At 46.1% G+C, this 23,754-nt stretch overlaps 1 protein-coding gene across 3 annotated transcripts; it reads left to right on the top strand.

Moving 5' to 3' along the window:
* The first annotated feature begins 19,817 nt into the window (after positions 1-19,817).
* On the top strand, positions 19,818-23,181 carry LOC131401743 (ral guanine nucleotide dissociation stimulator-like). 3 transcript variants are annotated; one of them, XM_058536926.1, is made up of 4 exons: positions 19,818-20,026; positions 20,510-20,579; positions 22,089-22,157; positions 22,577-23,181. In XM_058536926.1, the coding sequence occupies exons 2-4, from the start codon at positions 20,538-20,540 to the stop codon at positions 22,757-22,759; spliced, it is 294 nt and encodes a 97-aa protein (XP_058392909.1). In that variant the 5' UTR covers positions 19,818-20,026; positions 20,510-20,537; the 3' UTR covers positions 22,760-23,181. The 3 variants fall into 3 exon arrangements, 1 of the variants encoding a protein (XP_058392909.1); XR_009217920.1 differs by having other exon boundaries at positions 19,832-20,026; positions 20,510-20,613; XR_009217921.1 differs by lacking the exon at positions 22,089-22,157 and having other exon boundaries at positions 19,883-20,026; positions 20,510-20,613.
* Positions 23,182-23,754: the final 573 nt, after the last annotated feature.

Raw genomic sequence — 23,754 nt, forward strand, 5'->3', positions numbered from 1 at the left:
AATATTTCATTGAAAACATGGGATGAATCAAGGGTGGCAAGTGTTAATAATTTATACATTGATGAAATATTGTTTTAATTGGATGGAATATACATTGTTAAATCTAGATGATGGATGTTTATGAGACTGTTCCCTTTATTTTTCTGTGTCTAAAAAGTTTTATTAAAAAGAGTGAAACACACTCACATGCATTCTCCATTTCATTCACTTCCAGAATATTCTCCCAATAGAGATGATACCTTGACTGAGAAGCCTGGTAAACCTGCAGGAAGCCTCAGCCCATGGTAGGGGATGAGTATGTTGATGCTGTGTCTCATCGAAGAGAACCGTGCGCACAGTGTCTTGGATGATGAAGAATGTTGGCCAACCCTTGTCAAGGAGGGTTGAGGCACAGTGGGGTCACCAGAAGCCCTTGGGCGATGACAGGATGTGGCTTACCTCACCACTTGTCTCCTCAGACCTCCCCTTCTGGGCCCTCATCCTCATCTGCTTGGCGGGACTCCTGGTGCTCATCACAGGCCTGATCTGCTGTCTCCTGGTAAGCCATGACGTGTTGCTTGTCTTCTTATTGCGTTGTAAGAGCTCTTTATATAATATAAATACACATCCTTTTCTAGGGATATGTTTTGCAGATGTTTTCTCCCAATCTGTGCGTGACTTGCCTTCTCCTTCACAACATGAGTCATTGGGGAAATGTAAGTGACAGTCATCACGAGATTCCACCACACTTGAGAATGGCTAAAGTTAAAAAAACTGACTATAGCAAGTGTTGTTGAAGATGTCAAGTCACTGAAACTCTCATCGAGTGCTGGTGAAAAATAGCTTGGATGCGTCGTTAATAATTACATACGTCTACCCAGCCATTCCTCTCCTAGGAATCAATCTAAGGGAAATAAACACTAATGTCTATACACAGACTTGTACACACATGTTGATAACAACCTATTTATAGTAGACAAAAGCGGAAAAGACCCCTAATGTCCATCTACTGGTGAACTGATACACAAAGTGTGGTATATCTCCACAGTGGAATACTATTCAATCATAAAAAGGAATGAATTATTTTTTTTAATTACTCTATTGAAATTATAAAGGGTTTTAACATTGTGTAATTTTGGGTGTTCATTATTATTTGTGAATTTCTGTATAGACTGCATCGTGCTTACCAGCGGTAGTCTAACTTTTTTCCATCACCATGCATATGTGCCCCTTTAACTCTTTCACTCAACACCCAACCCCCTTCCCCTCTGGTAAGCACTTATCTGTTCTCTTTATCCCTGTGTATGTTTATCTTCTACATATGAGTGAAATCATGCATATTTCTTTGTCTGGCTTATTTCATATAACATCATACCCTCAAGGTCCATCCAAGTTGTTGCAAACAGGATGATCTTGTCTTTTTTTTCTGGCTGAGTAGTGTTCCATTGTATATAATACATACCACATCTTCTTTATCCATTCACGTGTAGCAGCGCACTTGGGGTGCTTCCATGTCTTGGCTATTGTGAATAATGCCGCAATGAACACAGGGGTGAGTAAATCTCTTTGAATTGTTGATTTCAATTTATTTGAATAAATACCCAGTAGTGGGATAGCTGGAAGGTATGGTATTTCTATTTTTAATTTTTTGAGAAATCTCCATACTGTTTTCCCTGGTGGCTGCACCAGTTTACATTCCCACCAGCAGTGTGTGAGGGTGCTCTTTTCTCCTTATCCTCTCCAACATTTGTTATTTTTTGTCTTGGGAGTTATAGCCATTCTGACAGGTGTAAGGTGATCTCTCATTGTAGTTTTGATTTGAATATCCCTAATAATTAATGATGTTATACATCTTTTCATGTGCCTGTTGGGCCTCTCTATATCTTCTTTGGAAAAATGTCTGTACATATCCTCTGCCCATTTTTAGATTGGATTATCTTTTTTACTGTTGTTGGGTGTGTGAGTTGTTTATATATTTTGGAGATTAACCACTTGTCAGATATATGATTTGCAAATATTTTCTCCCAGTTCGTGGTTGCTTTTTCTTTTTTTTTTTTTTGAGGAAGATCAGCCCTGATCTAACATCCGTGCTAATCCTCCTCTTTTTTTCTGAGGAAGACCGGCTCTGAGCTAACATCTATTGTTAATCCGCCTCCTTTTTTTTTTTTTCCCCAAAGTCCCAGTTGATAGTTGTACGTCATACTTGCACATCCTTCTAGTTGCTGTATGTGGGACACTGCCTGAGTTTGGCCGGACAAGCGGTGCGTCTGTGCGCGTCTGGGATCCGAACCTGGGCCGCCAGTAGCGGAGCTCGTGCACTTAACCACTAAGCCACGGGGCTGGCCCTGTCTTTTTGTTTTGTTCATCGTTTCCTTTGCCTTGCAGAAGCCTTTTAGTCTCATGTAGTCCCATTTGTATATTTTTCCTTTTCTTACCCTTGCCTGAGTAGACATAGTATTGGGAAGGGTGCAGCTAAGACCAATGTCAAAGACTGTACAGCGTATATTTTCTTCTAGGAGTTTTATGGTTTCAATTGTTAGATTCAAGTCTTTTATCCATTTCGAGTTAATTTTTGTGTATGGTGGAAGATAATGATCTACTTTCATTCATTTGCATGTGGGTGTCTAGTTTTCCCAACAGCATTTATTGAAAAGACTTTTTTTTCCTCCATTGTATGATCTTGGCTCCTTTGTCAGAGATTAACTGGCCACAGATGTGTGGTTTTTTTCCTGGGCTTTCAGTTCTGCTCCATTGATCTATGAGTCTGTTTTTGTGCCAGTACCATGCCATTTTGATTACTATAGCTGTGTAATATATTTTCAAGTTAGGATTGTGATGCCTCCAGCTTTGTTCTTTCCTCTCAGGATTTCTTTGGCTGTTCGAGGTCTTTTGTTATTCCGTATATATTTTAGGATTCTATGTTCTCTTTCTATGAAGAATGTCATTGGAATTCTGATTGGGATTGCTTTGAATCTGTAGATTACTTTAGGTAATGTGGACATTTTAACTATGTTTATTCTTCCAATCCATGTGCATAGAATATCTTCCCATTACTTCAGGTCATCATTGATTTCTTTCAATAAAGTCTTATAGTTTTCATTGTATAGTTCTTTAACCTCTTTGGTTAAATTTATCCCTAGACACTTTTTTTTTTATGTTGCAATTGTAAATGGGATTGTATTTTTGAGTTCTCTTTCTGTTAGTTCATTATTAGAGTATAGAAATGCAACTGATTTTTGTAAGTTGATTTTGTACGCTATACCTTTGCTGTAGTTGTTGATTACTTCTAATAGTTTTCTGATGGATTGTTTAGGGTTTTCTATATTTACAATCATGTCATCTGCAAACAGCAAGAGTTTCATTTCTTCCTTTCCAATTTTTATTCCTTTTATTTCTTTTTACAGCCTAATTGCTCTGGCCAAAACCTCCAGTACTATGTTGAATGGGAGTGGCGAGAGTGGGCACATTTGTCTTCTTCCTCTTCTTAGAGGAATGGCTTTAAGTTTTTCACCATTAAGTATGATGTTGGCTGTGGGTTTCTGATATATGGCCTTTATTGTGTTGGGGTACTTTCCTTCTATATCTATTTTATTGAGAGTTTTTATCATAAATGGATTTTGGATCTTGTCAAATCCTTTCTCTGCATCTGTGGAGAGGATCATGTGATTTTTATTCCTCATTTTATTAATGTGGTGTATCACATTGATTGATTTGCAGATGTTGAACCATCTCTGCATCCCTGGCATAAATTCCACTTGATCATGGTATATGATCCTTTTAATATATTGCTGTGTTCCATTTGTTGATATTTAGTTGAGGATTTTTGCATCTGTGTTCATCAGCGATATCGGCCTGTAATATTCCTTCTTTGTGCTATTCTTGCCTGCTTTTGGTCTCAGGGTGATGTTGGCCTCATAGAATGAATTAGGAAGTGTTCCATCTTCTTCAACTGTTTGGAATAGTTTGAGAAGCATAGGTATTAAATCTTGTTTGAGTATTTGGTAGAATTCTCCAGAGAAGACATCTGGTCCTGGACTTTTGTTTTTTGGGAAGGTTTTGATGACCATTTCGATCTCTTTACTTGTGATTGGTCTATTCATTTTCTCTATTTCTTCTTGAATCAGTTTTGGGAGGTTGTATGAATCTAATAATTCATCTATTTCTTTACATTATCCAATTTGGTGGCATGTAAGTTGTTCAATATATTCTTTTATTGTCCTTTGGATTTCTGTGGTATCTGTTGTAATTTCTCCTCTTTCATTTCTAATTTTATGTCTTTGAGCCTTCTCTCTTTTTTTCTTAGTGAGTCTGGCTAAGAGTCTGTCAGTTTTGTTTCAATCTTCACAAAGAACCAGCTCTTTGTTTCATTGATCCTTTCTACTGTTTTTTTAGCTATTTCATTTATTTCTGCTCTAATTTTTATTATTTCCCTCATTCTGTTGACTTTGGGTTTCATTTGTTCTTCATTTTCTGGTTCTTTTAGGTGTGGTTTAAGGTTACTTATTTGGTATTTTTCTTGTTTGTTGAGGTGCACTTGTATTGCTATGAATTTCCTTCTTAGAACTGCTTTTGCTGCATCCCATAAGAGATGTTTTGTTGTCTTTTCATTTTCATTTGTCTTCAGGTATTTTTTGATTTCTCCTTTGATTGGTTCATTGATCCAATGGTTCTTCAGTCTTGTGTTCTTTAGTTTCCACATATTTGTAACTTCCCCATCTTTTGTCTTGTAGTTGATTTCTAGTGTCATATCATTGTGGTGAGAAAAGAAGCTTGATATGATTTCAATCTTAAATTTATTCAGGCTTGCCTTGTTTCACAACATATGGTATATCTTTTAGAAGGTTCCATGTGCACTTAAGAAGAATGTGTATTCCGCTTTTTTGGGAGGGTATGCTCTATATATATCAATTAAGTTCATCTGATCATATGTTTCATTTAATTACACTATTTACTGGTTGCCTTTCTATGCATGATCTATCCATGATGTAAGTGGGGTGTTCAGGTCCCCTGCTATTATTGTGTTGCTGTTAATTTCTCCCTTTAGGTCTATTGATAGTTGCTATATATTCTTTTGTGCTGCTGTGTTAGGTGCATATATCTTTATAAGTGTTATGTCCTCTTGGTGGAAAGTCCCCATTATCATTATATACTGCCCCTCTTTGTCTCTCATAGTCTTTTTTATCTTGAAGTCTGCTTTGTCTGATATAAGTATGGAAACACCTACTTTCTTTTATTTGCCATTTGCTTGCAGTATTGTGTCCAATCCATTCATCCTGAGCCTGTTTGTTTTTAGTGCTGAGATGTGTTTCCTGGAGGCAGCGTATTGTTGGGTCTTGTTTTCTAATCCACCCCAGCACTCTGTGTCTGTTGATTGGAGAATTCAATCAATTTACATTTAGAGTGATTATAGATACATGAGGGCTTAATCCCACCTAATCTATATTTCCATTGTTTCTCTTCCTTTGTGTTTCTGACTACCATTTCATTTTGGGGGTTTTCTGTGGAGGTGTTCTCTTTTTTTATGATCTATGGCTCTGCTCTGATTCTTTGTTTGCTGGTTACTGTGAGGTTTGTATAAAGATCTCATAGATGACATAGTCCATCTTCTGAGAGCCTCTTATCTCCATTAGCCTAAGCAGGTTCCATCCCTTTCCTCTTCTCCTTCTGAGTTATTGTTGTCACAAGTTATTCAATTTTGTGTTGTGCGTTTGTGACTAAGCTGAAGTGTTTATAGTTACTTTTGATGCTTTCCTTCCCTTCCTCTTTTAAGTTATAATTAAGTATTTGCTACCCTGTTGTGAAACAGAGCTGTAGCTTTCTGATTTTGTCTTTCTATTTATCTCTTTGCTCAAAGCTTTGTAGACATTTGCCTTCTTTTTGTTTCAGGTATGAGGGTGTTCTTGATCATTGTTTGTATGAGAGATCTAGTGGCGATGAACTCCCTCAGCCTTTGTTTATCTGGGAAAACTTTCATTTCTCCATTGTATCATAAGGATCATTTCACTGGATAGAGTATTCTTGGTTGAAAGTTTTTGTCTTTCAGTATTTTTAATATATCATTCCATTCTTTCCTTGCCTGTAAAGTTTCTGCCAAGAAATATGCTGAAAGCCTGATAGGGGTTCCTTTGTAGGTCATTTTCTTCTGTCTTGCTTCCCTTAATATTTTTTCTTTGTCATTGGCTTTTGCCAATTTTACTATTATATGCTTTGGAGAAGGTCTTTTAGCATTGATGTAATTAGGCGGTCTGTTGGCTTCATGTATTTGTAAGTCCAGTTCTTCCCCAGGTTTAGGAAGTTCTCATCTATTATTTCTTTGAACAAGCTCTCTGCTCCTTTCTCCTTCTTTTCTCCCTCTGGGATACGTATAATTCTTAGGTTGCTTTTATAATTGACTCATATATTTCTCCAAGAATTCCTTCATTTTTTAAAAATCTGAGTCCTCTCTCCTCATCCACTGGAAACATTTCTATATTTCTATCCTCTAAATCACTAATTCTTTCATCCATAATATCAGCTCTGTTTTTTAAGGATTCTAGATTCTTTTTTATCTCATTAATTATGTTCTTCATATCCAGAATTTCTACTTGTCTTTTTATTTAATTAGTTTCAGTCTCTTTGATGAAGTATTCCTTTTCCTCATTAATTTTATTCCTGAGTTCATCGAACTGTCTGAACATTCTTGTAACTTGGTGAGTTTCTTTAATGACAGTTATTTTGAATTCTCTGTCATTTAGATTGTAAATTTCTGTGACTTCAAGGTTCCTTTCTGAAGATTTGTCATTTCCTTCTGCTCTGAATTGTTACTGTAGTTTCTTATGGTGTTTGATGAACTAATCTTTTGCCTGCGTATTTGTGGTAGTATCAGGTCGCAGATGTCACCTGCTACCGCTGTGGGGAAAGCATGAGCTGTGTTTCTGATCCCACTCCATATGCTGGAAATTGCGTGTATACAATGGGTGTTCCCATCCGCTGGGAAAGCATTCACACTAGGCTCAGAGCTGCCACCACAAGGAGGCACGTACCCAGTTGTAACACCGCAGCACTACTCTGGGTATTTGTGCCATCTGGCAAAGCATTTGCTTGTGTGCATATATCTGCTGCTGCCTTTTCTTATGCTCATGCCAGCCTCTGTGTTTGGTGGGTGGGACTTCTTCATGCGTTCTCAGCATTGGCCAATCATTGGGACTGCAGTGGCATGGTGGGCTTTCCAATCATCAAGGAAAACATTCATTTGAGGTTCCAGGGCTCCCACCAACCCCTCCCAGAGTTGCACCAAGATGCATTCCTACTTTTGGGGATGGAGCAGTACTATTTGGTCTCACTCCAACCTGGGAAGCACTCAGGTGTGTGCACAGTGCTGCCAGGGAAGCGTTGGGGATAGGAATGAATTCATAGCACATGCAATGACAAGCATAAATCTCAAAATAATTATGCTGAGTGAAAGAAGCCAGTAAAAAATGAGTACATAGTGTATGATCCCATTTATAAAAATCCTTGGAAAATACAGGAAAATATATAGGGACATATACCGGATCACTGGTTGCCTGGGAATGAGAATGTGTTTGCAAACGGCAGGGAAAGAGAAATTAAAATGACCATGAGGAAATTTGGGGAGGATGGGCGTTCCTTTTCTTGATTGAGGTGATGGTTCAATAAGTTATAATCAAAATGTATCAAATTGTTCACTTTAAAAATATGCAGTTTACTATATGTCGTTAATACCTCAATTAACCTAGAACATGTAGGGGAAAGAGAGGGAGAGAGAGAGGAAAGAGGGAAAAGGAAAGGAAATGAAGGACCGAGGGTGAAAATTAAGTGGACAAAAGGAAGAGGGGGACACAGGATGCATCGGGTCTCTGTGGCTTTGGTATCACCTTCCCCTGGAGTCTCCCATACTGGGGAGCTGACTGGACCATTCTGATGCGCTCTCCTCACCTCACAAGTCACTGTCTGCCGGCGGAAGAAGGAGGGTGACTATGATCTCCAGTGACGACGCCTGGGCTATTACCTGCCTCATGGCAAGCTACGGAAGCTGCAATGACTAGATCTGAGGTCCCTTTTTCCCAGCTGGGGTCCAGAGGAGCTTGGCTGTAACAGAACGAAACCATATCAGACGGACACAGAATCCGAGCCTTTCTAGACTTGGCCCCTGACTGGCTCACAGGGGACTAAGCTGAAAGGTTTCACCTTCCTTAAGTCCTGAAAGTGACTGCAAATTCTGTCCTGTGGTGTCACACTAGTTCATCCCTCAGGGACACCAGAATTGGTGAAACCAACACAGACATTGCCATCATGTAAAATCGTATCCCCACTTCAGTGCAAGGTTTCTCTTCTTAGGAAACTTTGGAACCTCCCTCCCCTTCACTCTGTGCAGCCATCACACCCCTCTCGGTTCCTCCATATTCCTCCCCAACTGAAGCTCTGGCAGTCTCAGGTTCCCCTTTTCTGTTTCATTCTCTGAAGCTCAGATTCACCAGGACTTCCAAATCAATCTCCCTCGATGGCTCCTTTCCCCACTCATGGGTCATACATGATCGGAAACAGGCCAAGATGAGAGAAGTGGGTGAGACATGACTCTGCAGTCACCTTGGGCCTTGGGAGCTGAAATGACTAGATGTCTGGGAAGCTTGAATCCCAGAGAAACACCAAGGCTCTGGGAAGAGAGTATCTGCTCTGGATGTAAAAGTGAATAATACTGGGCGGGAGAAATCTGAGGGAAAAGAAAGAGTCTTTTTTCATCTTTCTCTGTACAGAGTCCAACTAGCCTCACAGCAGAGGCTCCCCAACAAGCAGCCCAGAGCATCCCAGGCATGAGGCAGGCTGCGCTGTTCTGCCGTGGGTCTGTGGGAACAGATTACATTATCTGTACACACTGTGCCGACGACCACAGCTGAAGATATCCAAGGGCTGAGAATTAAAGTCACAGTCATGGCACTCTTTCAGACTTTTTGTGTGTGAGCTTCACATTCTCAATCTTAAGCAGTGCTTCTCTGAGAATGCACACTCTGAAGATTATAATGATTAATAATATTAATATATTATTCATTGCATACATTATACATTGTACATTATAATTATAAATTAATGTATAATTATTATTCATTAATATATTATTATATATTACATTATTATAATATCATTATAATGCTTAATAATCGTTATCATTATTGACTATTTAATTTCTCCTAAGCAACATGACTGGCAAGCTCTACGTGTATTATCTCAGTTACAGTCACAATATTTAGGGTTTTATTCCCATTTTGAGGTAAAGATGTGGAGGCTCAGAAATATTAAATAAGTTGACACAGAAGGAAAAGAATTACTACAAAGCTAAATTAACCACATATTCACACTATGTTTCAAAGAAAGAAAGACGTTTTCTGACTTACAAACAGACTCAATGTTGACCTCCCACAGTCCTGCAGCTAAAGAACTGGTAAAGAATGTACATCAGGAAGAAGAAATGTGAACCCAGGAAAACATAACAGAAGTCACTAAGAAAAGAAAAAACCGTCTGTCTAATTTAGTATTAGTTTTAAAACAAGACATTAAAAACACATTTGAATTAAAATTTCAGATGATTACCACATGGAAGAATACAGGAGAGAAGATTTAGGTAAAAAATAACTCATTTTTTAGGGAAGATATAAATACTAAGATACTCTATTATTGTTTAACACATTGCTCTCAGAAACTGATAAATCTGTGGGACAAAAGTAAGTAATGATAAAGAGGATTTGAAGAGTGCAACATACTCGATCAGACAAATAGACAAATCCCAACACACTGGCTTATTTTGAGACTTGTGATGCTGAAAACAGTCCTTCTCCTGACAGCATGATACCGCAATGGCATATCAATTTTCATGAATCAAATTTCCAACGTATATAAATCTAAAAAAATGAAAAACCAGTATTTCCTTGTATGCAACTAGTGATTCAACATACAACAAATACCAGAAAAATAGAGACCCAGAAGTAGGTGTCTTTTTTGAGAAGACAGATATAACAGCTCTTTAGTGAAATGTTATGTTGGAATCTATTGCAACATTACACAAAAAGGACAATCCATTTGGATGAGGTATGTTTTCTTTGTGACTGTGAGGGCAAAACTCTAAAGAATCCCCTGACTGTGATAACTCTCTGTTGATCTTAAAATACAAATACATAACACTCAGGAAAGTAAAGGAAGGAAAGATCTCCTTTCTCTCCTCACCTGAAACTCAATCTCCCACCTCAGAAGGATCACTGTCCGTATCTTCTCTGTCATGCAAAGGAATCAATGAAAAGAAAAGTATTGGTATATATTAAAGTTTTAAGAGCTCAAACCAAGAAAACCTAATGACTCCTGCAGAGGCATTGATTTAGTGTGAGCTCCATGTCATCTGCCCCGTCTTGTCTCTATCATCGTGTTTGTCGGGACGTCCTTCTTGGCCCCTCACTCTCCCTGCCTCGTTAGCCAGTCTGTCTGCATCAGTGCTACCGCCAGTCTCTCTCTTGCCGTCTTCACTTTCTCTTCCTGTTTCCTGATATCTTCCTGAGTCACCAGAAGTTGTTTTCAAAGGAGCTGTGGGATGTACAGACCAATTCCTGGGATCGTCTCTGCTGAATCTGAAGACCAGGCAGGGGTGGGCATGGGACTGGGGTTCGGACCACCTGTGAGCACACCTGGCAGGGATGCACCTGTGCAACTAGGTGCAAGATTCAGCAGGGCTTTGGCAAGGTCCAAAGGACTTAACGGTTCCCCTGCACTCTGCAGGCCTGGAGACCTTGCAGTCTCTTCTGCCAGCAGAGTTGTTGGGGCTGCTCCAAGGTTTCCTCCCATTGATGGCATCTGACCTCATTGCCAGGATGGGATGTGATTCTAGTAACTGGCCTCTTGAATATGTAACTGGACATCCTCAAAGGGATGGAGATGCTCAAACCAGGCTTTGGGTTGGATTCGTGTCCACAATCATGTCGCTTCTTCTGTGATGATTTGACCATCATACTTCTTTTCCTCTTACCCTATAAATTGGGAATGTGGATCAGAGTGATAAATGAAGCCTGACTTCCCAGGACAATTATGTCAGATGCCTTGTACTTCTACCCTCCCTCTCTCCCTGTGGGGATTAATCTGACCTGTGTCCTGGGACGTCATCAAAGAGATTTGGGTCAAGAACAGAAAGCTCTAGGTCAAAACTCAGGACTACGGCAGGTCATTTCTTCTCCCCCATGTTGTTAGACACTTATGAGTATGACTTTATTCTCATTTTGTCCTTGTCTCTCTCAACAACAAAATCCTTGGTGCTCCCTGTCAGGACACACTGTTCCCAGTCTTTTTCTAAATCCCAAATCATACCATTCTTCTGTACTATATGACTATTCATTTGATAAGCCCATTGACCAGTTGGTGTTCATAGCTCCATTCGAGCTTAAGTCAGTAGTGAAATTATCATCCACCCCACTCCTAGTGACTCTTATTTGACAACTGTGAACATTAAATCTCAGTAAAGAGAATGTATGTCTGGAAAAACTCAACTTACAAATGGAGATTGTGCTGTAAGTGGGAAGTACACACTGGGCTTATGAAACCCAGGAAAACAATGTAAACTCTCTCATTATTAAGTTTTGTATAGACTGCACCCACATTGATGATATCTTGGTTATAGTGGGTTAAAATATACTATTAAAATTAGTTTCACTTGTTTGCTTTCATTTTTTAAAATGTGGCTACTAAGAAAAAAATTAAATTCTATAATATAGAGTGCTTAATGTTACTATAGGACAGTGCCGATGAAGCCATCGGTGAAAATAAATTCCAGAGAAAGTGGTTAGGGAAATTTTTTCCCTAGGAAAGGCGTCTAAAATGGCCCACACTGCAAGATGCAACAAAAACTGTCATACACACACACACACACACACACACACACACAAACTGACAGAATGAAACAAACCTCTTCTTAGAGTCCCACCACTTTTCACATGGCAAGAGGTTGCACTCCTACTTAGTCCTAATTGGACTAATCTCAAGAAAGAAGGCAGAAGTCAAGGTAATTTACCAGTTAGGAAGATCTAAAACCAGAGACTAAAGCTCAAGATATGTGGTGAATTTCCTGTCCTGGCTTCTGTTATTAATTCAATATGTTAGGGAGACTTTTCCAAGGAGGATTGTTTTAAAACTCACTTTTTCTTTACTATGTAAAAATAGACAGGCTATGTAAAGAATAATTACTCTAGCCAATCAATGAAAAGGAGATGATAGAACACGAATACCCTTATTATAAGTCACTACTGGATTAGAGAGTCAGGGAACAGCTGACATTGTTTTGATTTGGCCTTAATTAGGCTGATTCTGATTTCATGATCGTCATATTGGTTGTATTATGCTAGAACATAGGAAACTTCCCAGCCCCTCTACTATTTAACCACCAAGGCCCACCAACCAGACTAGTCCTTGCTGACACATCCCCTGCCTCAATCTCTTCTGACAACACCTGGAGGATTTTCCCCAAATCCCACTCTGTCCCTGTACTCTTCTACCTGCCCCAGGGCCAGGGAATCATTTTCTCCAAGGCTCAGGCTCTGCGTGTGTCCAGCTCTGGGGATGGCACTTCTCCCTCGAGTGAAGACAAGGATCAGAGCGCAGACTCTGTGAGCTGCAGCAATTGGACAAAGACTGGGGTTTGCTGACAGAAAAGAACCTTTAGTGGGCACGGTTACCAGGGTCCAAGAAGCCCCAGTGATTCCTCCAGGGAATGTGATGCAGGACAGAGCAGGAATGTCTGCCTGTGGTTTGGCTTGGGAATGCCTGTAGGGTGACATAGGTGACATTGGTAATGCATTCGCCAATGTTGTTCACTCATTTATTCATCGTATGTCGTGGAGTGCATTCTACATACATCCAGGCAACAGTCTCACACTCTGGGGCTCACAGGCAGTGTCAGAAGAATTTCTAAATTTTATTTCTAATATATAGGTACAGCACTGGCAATACACTAGGCGTTCCAAGCATTTTTCAAATATTAACTCCTTTAATACTCTCCATAAACCTACAAAGTAGGTATGCTAATCATTTTTGCCAACTGAGTGATGAAGAAACTGAGGCACCAATCAAGTAAATAACTCAGTCAATACAAATATCTAGTAAGGGATTGAGCTGGAATTTGGACATGAGGAGTTAGCTCCATACTCTGTGCTCTTAACCACGACATCTACTCTCTAAAGACTGCACATCATGAAAAAATTTGATAAGTTATTAATTTTCTTGGTGCATTGAGTAGCCACACTATTTTATCTGTGTCTGAAAAATAGAATACCTGCGTAGAAACTACTGCACATACACACTCAAATTACATCTACCAATGTCCCCAGTCCCTGAAAATTAATACAGAGAACATTTCAGAGTGTTTCTTGAGCGGGTTGGGAGGACTCTGAGGAAATCCCAGTGTTACTGTAAGAAGCTGAGGACAGGCTGTGACTGGATCTCAGGGGAAAGTTGTCCTCAGGAGTCACGATTGAATGACAACATTGATGTGAGTGTCTCAGCAGTGACTGAATTCAGGGTCTGGTGGTGTTTTAACCTGGTGCTTATTTTCTGGCTGCGTGTTTATGGTGATGCAGCACAGGGAGAGGGGATGGTTCACTGTGTTCTTGGGGAAACCAGACCCATGAAAGAGAGGGAATGACGGTTTCCTTAAACAATAGACTCGTGGTGGGAAAAATTCGGCCTGGAAGAGACAGTCGTGTTCCTGGTATAACCAGAAGGAGTTGCCTCTGCATCAGCCAAAGCAGACAGCCCTTCCCCGTGCACTTATTTGATCTCAGTGGGAGGAAGGAGGAGGAAATCATGTAATGCTCTTCTGGATGTAAGATTTGTGATGGTAGTGACTGTGCTAGGAGGATCTGAAAGGCCTCTCTGAGGCATTTCAGACCTTTGCTGTGACCAGAATGACAAGTGTAAGCACCCCTGCGTATGTCTGGGAAGAGTTAGTGTGTCAAGGAGAAGGCTCCCTTGTGCAGAGACTCACATGAAGAAGCGAGTTTGACTAGGGAAGATCAGAAATGTGGCCAGTGTGGCTGGAGGAAACCTGACAAAAGAGATTGAGGGGAGATAAGAGGGTGATCAGGCTGGATCCTGGGACATGGTAGACTGTTACTTTCTGTTCCTCTGTGACAAAATTACTCCAAAACCTATCACCTATACAGTACAAATATATAACATCTCATAATTTCTGTGAGCCAAGCATCTGGCATGGCTTAACTGGGTGCCTCTGTCTCAAAGTCTCTGTGAAGCAGGTTTGTGGTCTGAACAGGGCTCAAATGGGGGAGGATTCCCACCCAAGATCACGCACATGGGTTTTGGCAGGATCCATTCGGACTGAGAGTCTGAGCTCCTGTCTGTCTGTTGTCTGGACACTCCCTCAGTTCTCTCCTATGGAGCCTCTACATAGTGCAACTGAAAACATCAGCACTTGCATTCCCAGTTCTGGTGATTTGATAGAGAGAGAGAGCGAGCGAGCGAGAGAGAGAGAGAGATGGAAACAGAAGGAGGGAGGTAAGTAGGGAACCCAAGTAAGCCAGAAAGCAGGAAGTGAAAGACATTTTGTAATTAAAACTTGGAAGTGACATCCCATCACCTTGGCTGTGTTCTGTTGTTCAGAAGCCAGATACTGACCACTTAGTGGTGACACAAGGATGTGCACTTCAGGAGGCAGGGAACATTGGGGCCATTGTGGAGGCTGCCCACCACATAGGCCAATGTGAGGCACTTGGGACTGATTCTGAGTAAAACAGGGGGCCGTGGAAGGGTTAATGCCAGTGGATCACAATGTCTGAATTTCCTCTAATTTCAACTCCTTAAGGATGCAGACCTGAAAATGAGGCCCAGAGGGGCAGTCACTTTCCCAAGATCACACATCTGGAACCCAGAGAAGATCTGACTGGTAGTCTATGTGATGTCCTACTCCTTCTTGTACTTCCTCCATCTCTAAGTGTGTACATTAGACACATGTGACACCAGCCCACAGGTGTTGTACGTATTATCACATGTACCCTGACAAGGTCCCTAGGAAGCTGTTTTTAGCCCAATCCTCATTGTGCAGCTTGGGAGACTGGGGAGATCTTGAGAGGCACAGCAGCTTTTCCAGGACACAGAACTGGTAGGAAAAAAGAGGTCTGACTTCAGCTCTGTCTCCTCAAAGCTGGGCCCCTGGATCCACTCCCAAGGAGCAGTGGGGAGGGTGGTGATGGGTATTTGTGCACAGTGATGGAGATGACACGAGCAAAGAGGGAGAGCAGCCAACAGCCTAGAGGGGGCTTTGGGTGTGTCTGATTGAATAAAGGGGCCAAGTATTAGAACCTTGAACAAGTGACCTCACTTCCTTGGTGACAGCCCCCAACAGAACTTAGAACTCTGGTTACCAGGCACCCACACTGTAATCACAGCCTCATGTCCAGTTCATTTTAGTGGAGACACTCGACACAGCAGGATGTTCTCATGTTGTCCCGTGACTTTCCGAGCCTCTGGCCCCCGGAAAGCCCAGAATGAGAGCATGTTAAGTCGTTTTAGGCATTGGCTCAGCCCTCACCTCGAATGTCCGTGGCCTTTTGGCAGGAGGAACCATCAGGTAACAGTGTGGGCCAGGGCAGGCCACTCTAGGTCAGGCCAGAACTGTGATCCCAAAAGGACAGCCCCACACCACTTGACACTCATTGTGTGTGTGTGTGTGGGAGATGGAGTTAGGGAAGCTGGGGATGAGGAGGACCCAGCCTGGGCAGGAGCAGGAAGCTAGATGGTGGGAGTCGGGCAGTGTGTCATGTTCATACTCAAGATCTTGGCTGCAGGAGATGACGGTGAGTGCTGGGGACCAACCTCCTGTATCTGCATGTGAATCCTGGGCCCTCAAAGTGTCCTGGCATTCCTTCCCTGGTGGAGTCTATGCAGATTCCCCTCTGTGCCTGATCTGTGGGGGTGTTTCCCCCTGTGGCAAAGTCCAGGCAGGCCCCTGATCCCTCCTGGCCTGACTGCTGGGCACTGTCACTGCAGAGCTGCACCCAAGAGATGGTCGAGGAGCTGGTGGATGGTTCCAGTTCACCCTCTCCCTGGAAGGAACACAAGTGCACCAGTCCATTAATGACCAGGGCTTCCCTGAGGTGAGTGTGGGTGCAGAGGTGTCTTCACACACAGGACTCTGAGATGACCAAGGCAGTACTAGAATGAAGACTCAAATCTGAGAACCCCCTGGACTCCCCGCCACCAGAATTTTTTCACTAGAGTACCCCACAGTCCAACTCTCAAAAGAATCTGGACCTCCAATCTTCCACACCAGCTACACAGGAGGGTAGAAAGTCACCTCAGTCCTCCTGGTGGTTCACTGTGATATCACTTACTGTATGTCCCTCCTCCTCTCCCCCAGTGTGAGGATGAGTTCACTGTGAATTTAAATGAGGCCTGCAGGATGCGTGCCCTCCAGGCAGGCATGATGGAGAAGCTGACAGAGTCCATGTCACCGGCTTTCCTGAGTAGGAACACGTCCAGCTTCACCACCTTCATGGTCAACTACTCGGCCTTAGACACATCCCAACGGGTCCTGGACCAGCTGTTTACTAGCTGAGTAGCCACACCCTCCTCAGCACAGTGGTGACTCTGCCCACTGCCAGCTGTGTACCTTGGGCAAATCCCCACATCTCTCTGAGCCTCAGTTTGCTCTTCTGAAAAGTAGGGGAGGGGGATAAATTTCATGGTGATCTTGTAGGGACTAATGGGATCAGCAATGACAGGTGCTTACCTGGTGCCTGGATCTGCAGAGAGGGCTGTGGACGTGCTGTGGTAGTCCATGGTGTTTATTTTTCTCTTCGCCGTGAAAAGTAGTCTGCCTCACTGATCTCTAGGATGTGGCCTTTCTGAGTGTGGAAAAACACATGGAAAGCACCCTGTCAAGGAGTTGAGATTCCATGCAGCTGGTCCTGATCCTTTTCCTTGGGCTAGCCAATTAAGGATCTCTGGGGCAGCAGAGAGGCCCTAGGCCCACTCAAGTGTCTGGGATGGTCTGGTTGATCCTCATCCATTCAAGTGTGTAGATTAAGCACCTACTACATGCAGGACTTTTGGAGACACTTAGTAAAGTCAGTGAATGAAGGAGACACAATCGCTGTGCCTCAATTGTCGTCTGAGAGTCAGACAGTGACATTAGACATCTTTCGCAGGTCCTGTCTTCCATGGTACATCCCAAGTGATGCCCTGATAGCCTCCTTTATAGATGGAGCCATCTTCCCTTTTTCCAGCCAGGAGGGCAGAGCACAGGACCATCTAAAAAATTGAGTGGTCTTTGGGTCCAGAATAAGGGCTTCCTGTCCCTACAGAACAAGGTGTGGAGGGAGAGATGGGGGCTGTGGCTGGGGCGGGCCTGTCAGAACCTTGCATCTCACACATCTTTTGATTCCCAAGGGAAGGCTGAGGTCTGGTGGCTTCCACTCCAGGAAGACAGGAGTCAAAGAGCTATGGATGGGTGCCAGGACCCCTGGGAAGCAGAGGGGTGGCTAGGCTGAGTTGTCTCCAAGAGACACATTCCATCACAGACCCATGTTAATCTGTCTCTTCTCCATATCCACCTCTTCTGACCATCACCTCCAGGCCCAAGACAGGAGGTCTGTGAGCAACCCGCTCAAAAACCGGCCTTTGCTCAATCCAGTTGCACAAGTACATGGAGGGTTGGGCTGGGCTGTGTCCCGGCCCTTCAGGAGAAGAGAGTCAGCAGGAAGAGAGTCACGACAGGCTCTGTGTTCAACTTGCTGGATGAGCAGGGGCTCATCCCCAGGATGGGAACGGGCAGGCATTGGTGCCTTGCATGAGAAGTGTGCAGGGAAAGGACAGGCCTCTGACTCTGTTGCCAAATTGCCTCCCCCAGTGCCATCTCTTCTCTGGTGGGAACCTGCCTGGACCCAGGGCAGGATTTCTGGGAACCCCTGCACTTTCCCTGCTTCAAGATGAAGCTGACATCTCTGCATCTCAGCTTGCCTGGCTCGGAGCTGGGGAGCCACGCCTACTTTCTCCAGCTCCAGCTGGAGTATCCAAGGCACATTGAGGCAGATCTGGAAGGTGAGAAGACTGCAGTCTGGGAAGATGATTTGAAGGATCTTCAAAGTCTAGTTTCCCTTAAAGGCAGTGGGGTCTTTCCTGACTTTGACAGGGACCGTGGAAGTCAGCTACTTGAGTGACACTGTTTCTTTCTCCTGCTGCAGTACCATCTCCAGAGCTCCCTCCAGCTCCAGAGCCAGAGCAAGGGCTAGCTCCACGGCTAGATCCAGCTCCAGCACTAGTTTCACCACCTGTGCTAGAGCTGGAGCCAGTATCACCTCCATCAGTCCCTCCAGGACCAGAGCCACCACCAACATCAGCTCCAGCCCCAGTGCCAGCTCCTGAGCTGGAGCCAGCTGGACCATTGGCTCCAGGGAGAATCCTCACTCCACCTGGAGAGATAACAGCAGAGCCAGATCCAGCCCCAGAGCCCGCCTGCCCCTGGGATGTGACCAGCAAGAACCTGCTGAGGGAGGAGAAGCCTGACTTCTTGGAGTTCCCTCTCCGGCTTGTGGCAGAGCAGTGGACACTGATGGATGTGGTGAGCAGCGGGGCTCTCAGGGCCGGTGGGGTCGGCCTTTGCTGTGCCTTGAGCTGCCCCACACCTGCCATTTCCTGATCCAGAATCCCATGATCTCGGTCCAGCTTCCCTGCTTACCCTCATGTGACCTGAGCAGACTTCTTAATTCCCAAGCTTTTGCTGTCCTCATGTGGACAGTAGAGATGGACACTGAGAGCAGCTGCCATGCAGACTGGCTGTGCAGATGGACGAGGTGGAGCAGAGAGGACGTTGGGCAGAGTCTGCGCTTTGGTGGAGCGGAGCACACTGAAGTGCTGTCTTGTCCTGGGTAGTTCACTCATTTGCCCAGGAGGCCTCAACAGCCTCAGCACTAATTAAGCACCTCATGTGTACATGACTACAAGGCAGAAAAACAAAGCCCGTGGTTGTTGCTGCCTTGTGGAAATGTGCCACTGAAAGAGGCAACAGACCCTAGGATGGTCAGAATGGGTGGGAGATGCCCCTAGAGACGGTCAAGCAGGAGCCGAGTTCTGGTGCTTGGAGGAAGTGAGACTGTGCAGCGAGCAAATGCCACTTCCCTGCGCCACAGTATCATGTCCTGGGTCATCCTGTGCTGGGTGTCCTCAGGGGACACAGGCAACACCCAGGGACTCACACAAGCCTCAGGCCGCATTATCAGCTTCCTGAGCTCAGGCTCTCACCTCTGACTCAGCCTGGGACTGGGGGCTGCGGACGCTGAGCTGGGCTGTGCCAGGGCTGGGTGACATGCCCTGTCCTCCCCAGGAGCTCTTCAAGAAAGTGATGCCCCACGACTTCCTGGACTCCATCTGGTCCCAGTGTGACAACAGGGGCAATGAACACCTGGCACCCACCATCCATGCCAACACGACCCACTTTAACAGAATGGTCGAATGTGTCGTCACCACCTGCATTGGGGACCCGAGCATGATGGTCCAGGACAGGGCCAGGGTGGTGGAGCTCTGAATCCAGGTAACCAAGGTAAGATGTGGGAGGCCCTGAGAGCCCCTCTCTGGAGTCGGGGGAACTGCCCCTTCTCCTTTCTCAGCTCTCGTGTTTGAAGTCTGTGTTCTGAGCACTTGCACAATCCTTAGGCCCCTCCTGCCAGTGCCTCGATGACCTGACTCCTGGTCCCAGTGGTGGGAAGCTCACCCCTTCCTGGGCTCCTTCCTTGGCTTGAGCTAAAATCCTCCTCCTGGAAGTATTCCTCATCAGGTTCCAGCTGTGCCTTTCCTGGGTTCCCTGAGCCGCTGTTTCCTCCAGGACAAGAGACGTCAATGAGGCGACAGAAGCCAGAGGAAGCAGGGCTCCAGCTCCCTCTCACAGCTCATTCTCTTCCCTTCCCCAGGAATGCCAAGGCCTGAGGAACTTTTTCTCACTCCATGTGATCCTCTGGGCTCTGCAGGGCCCCTCCATTCAGCATTTAAAAGAGACATGGAGATGGGTGTCCAGGTGGGTAGGCCTCTCTCCATGCTTGTACCACCTGGGTGGACCAGACCCCGCACAGGGCTGGCATTGCCCTTCAGTCAGTTGGGACCTCCTGGGAGACAGCAAACCCTGGCGATAGAGTCTGACATGGTTGGAAGGCTTGGAGTCTTTCTGAAAATTTAGGCCAGTGGTTCTGCTTCAGGAATCAGTTTCCCTAAGTGACAGATCCTGGCTTGAGCCAAATTGAAGGTTTTCAAGTATTTTCAACAACAGAACTCTCTGTCCACATGAAATTAAGACTGTTTAAAACACATCTGCTGAGAAGATAAGAGAATGGAGGCCCCAGGTGACAATAGGAGAGCCCCCTCCCCAGTCCCAGACACCTCAGGGCTCAGAGGACACAGTGAAAACGCTCATCCAGGCTGTCTGGATCTTCTGGGTTTTCAAACAAAAGGAATTTACCCTCAAACCACTCCATAGTGTTTCTTTCCTTTTTTCCCTCCTCAGGAAGAACTGGACAAAACTTAAAAAGTTGATGAAAACTAGCCAGCGGGAGAGCAGGAAGCTGCTCAAGGAGGTGAGTGGAGGCTGGAGATCTGGAAGGAGGGGAGGTGAGGGGGGGAGAGACCAGGCAGGATGTGCTTTGGGAAGTTTTTCATTTAAGGTTCCATGAGAAATAACGGTCTGTCTTGTCCAGCTTGACAGGAAGCAGGGGGTATGAGCTGCAGGGGCTGGTGGGGACTGTTTGGGGCAGGACGCCTTGGTCACGGGATACAGAGGTGTCGCCTGGACTGTTCCAGGAGGTGAGGAGCTGGCAGAATGAGCAGGTCTCTGGCTTCCATGCGGACCCATCAGCTGGCCCTCTTCCTCCAGGCTGGTGGGTGGATGGAGTGGGTGGGGGTTCCTTTCTTCCTAAAGCAGCCCAGCCTGTCCTCAGGAAGCCAGGCTCCTGCTGCTCCTTCTGTCTTCACTGCACATCGCAGGGGAGGGCACTCTGCCTGCCCCAGGGATGGGCACTGTGAGGTCACACAGGTCTTGTGGACACAGGGGCTGCCCAGCCTTGGGCCAAATGGTGGATCTGGGACAGAACTGTGTGCTCTCTGGGACTGTGTGATCTAGCCCTATAGTGGTCACTGCTGACAAACCAGTGAGTCTCGCCCGGTGGCTTGTTGACAAAGATACACCCCAGATGGCAATGAGAATTATCGGGGAACCTACAGATCCTTAATGGACCTTCCTGAGAGGACATTAGAAGTTTCCAAGTGAAAAAGGATGCAAATGTCACCATTACACAGCGCCATGGTCACCCCCTCCACTGTCACTCAGATGTGGCACAAAGGGGTCCCCGTCCCCCTTGGAGGAGTTCTGTGCAGGGTTCATCCTGAGGGGATTCTAGGGAGCTGAGGCCTTTGGCATGGCCTCAGGTCCAGCCTGGTGTCAGAGAATCTCAGGGGGCTGGAAAACACAGAATCCACTTGGATAAGACTCCGAGACACCTTGTGCCACCCGATCCATGGCTCAGGCTGACTGAGGGCCTCAACACACCCCGAGAGTCAGGAGAACAGGACCTTGGTCAGAGGTGTGTCTGGAGGAGGAGTGAAGGCCAGGGGCCAGGCCCTTTGGCTGGGAGGTGGGGACGGTCTCCTCTGTGGGCCCCTGAGCAAGTCACTGCCCCTCTGTGGGCCTCGGTCTCCTCATCTGGGAAATGGAGGGAGATGATCTGTGGTGCAGGCCTCACAAGGGTGATGAGGTACAAGGGGGAGAGGAATGTGCAGGAGATTTGCGCTCCTCCTCCTTGAGGGGGGAGGGGAGAGTACTGGTGACAGTCAGATGACACTGAGTCCTCAGGGGACCCTGGGAGGCCTGGGAGTCCTCCTCACACTTTCCTGATAAGGAGAGAGGCTTAGGGGCCTGGGCAGGCCTGAGGGAGCAGAGGAGGGAGTGTTGGAAATGCGAGTGATCTAGAATCAGAGCACTCTGGAATGGGAGCAGCCATAGACACCAGATGTCCGAGGTCCAGGATCAGGGGCCTGGGAGACACGGGGAAGGGAGCATGGCCTCCCTGAGCCTGTCCTTGACCCTGCAGGACGTGACCTCTGTGTGGGCCACCTTAGAGATGGATCCCCAGGGAGCCCAGGAGAGACAGCAGCAGCAGGTGAGGGGGCCTGAGGGGGAGGGTGTCAGAGGAGGAGGTCTCTCTCCTCACGGCTTGAGGCCTCCCTAAGAGAGGGGTCCCTCCTCCTCCAGCCCAGCTCCTGGAGCCCCAGAGCCTGCTATGCCTGCCCTGGAAGTGACCAGGAGGAGGCCTGGGAGGGCTGGGCCCAGGATGAAATAGAGAGGGGAGGGGCAGGGAGCACATACTCTGGGATTTGACAAAAGCCGCCCCTAGGAGGTGACTGGGGAATTTGGGTGGTCCTGGAGGGGGCAACTGAGGGGAGGCCGCTGAGGGTCCTAGGCTGCTCTCTGTGGGAGTCTGTGGTGGGCAGGAGGCTGGGGTGAAGGGATTTGGGGGAGGGTCAATGGGGACACCTGAGATGTGGGACTCATCTCACCACTCCCACCCTGAATTCACAGGGTGTCGTCCCCTTCCTGGGCACGTTCCTCTATCACCTGAAGCTGCTGGACATTGGGATGGAGGATGATCTGGAAGTGAGTGAGCCTGGAGGTGGGGCCAGGGAGAAGTATCCTGAGGTTTGGGAGGCGATAGCCCTGCACTGGGCCCTGAGCTCTCAGTACCTGGCAAACCTTCTCTCATGAGAGCCCCATGGCCACCCCTGGGAGCTGGAGAGTCAGGCCCATCTTAGCAATGCATGAATAGACGTCCCACGTAAGCCCCCCACCAGGCTCCCTGGGCTGGTGAAGCTCAGAGCTGCCTGTCTGCAGAGCTGCAGGAGGCTGTGTCTGAGCTGCACTCAGCCTCCCCCTCAGGTCCTGCCCCTGGGGGAGTGCCATCAGCCCCTGCAAGTGAGGAAGAACTTCTGTGGTCCAGCTGTCCCTTCCTCCCTGAGGCCCCAGTCTCCCCATCTGTCATCAGAGAGGGTGTGCTACATAAGGTCTCTGGCCTCAGCTCCCCTGTCCCTCCTGCTCTGGAGCCCAGAGCCTGGCCCAGTGTCAAGTTCTCTTTGTGGAAGGTCTGCCCTCTGCTGGGCCCTGACGTTCCTGCAGCCTGAGAAGGGGTGGGATGGGGGTTAGTTATGGGCTTAGGGGGCTGTTTCTGATGGACATTGGCTGTCTCCCTTCCAGGGAAATCAGGCCAACTTCCAGAAAGGATGTGAGGTGAGCAGGGGTGGGGAGGGTGGGGAAGTGGATATCACAGAGCTCCCCTAGCAAGACATTCTCTGGCCTCATCCCTTGGGTCAGATCCACAAAGCTGGGAATCCCATCACGTTGGTGAGTGTAGGGGGGGCTGGCATCAAGGACATCTTCCTGGATGAGGAACTAATTCAAGCCAACTGTGAGAACAGGCAAGTCCTGAATGGAGTGGGAAGGAAAGAGGGTTCCCGAGTGAGCACAGACCCCAGACCAGATCCTCACTCCCCACAAGTCCCTGGCAGGGTTCCCCACCCAAGCCCTGTCTGAATCCTGTCCTTCCTCCCAGAAATTCAAAGTCATCAGGAGGATCCAGCTGCTCCAGCAGGCTGCAAATGCGTATGACCTGGAGCGAGAAGAACGATTTGGGGCCTGGTTCCAGGCCATGGAGCCCATCAGTGTCCATGAGAGGTGAGGGGGACAGGAGGTGGGTGAGGGCAGGG

Source organism: Diceros bicornis, assembly GCF_020826845.1.
Source record: "Diceros bicornis minor isolate mBicDic1 chromosome 13 unlocalized genomic scaffold, mDicBic1.mat.cur SUPER_13_unloc_1, whole genome shotgun sequence".
In the NCBI taxonomy this organism is placed as follows: domain Eukaryota; kingdom Metazoa; phylum Chordata; class Mammalia; order Perissodactyla; family Rhinocerotidae; genus Diceros; species Diceros bicornis.

Coding starts and splice junctions, on each gene's coding strand:
- LOC131401743 (XM_058536926.1), top strand. CDS start 20,538: ATGAAAACTAGCCAGCGGGAGAGCAGGAAGCTGCTCAAGGAG. Junction 20,580..22,088: donor GCAGGAAGCTGCTCAAGGAG/GTGAGTGGAGGC, acceptor TTGACCCTGCAG/GACGTGACCTCTGTGTGGGC. Junction 22,158..22,576: donor AGGAGAGACAGCAGCAGCAG/GTGAGGGGGCCT, acceptor CTGAATTCACAG/GGTGTCGTCCCCTTCCTGGG.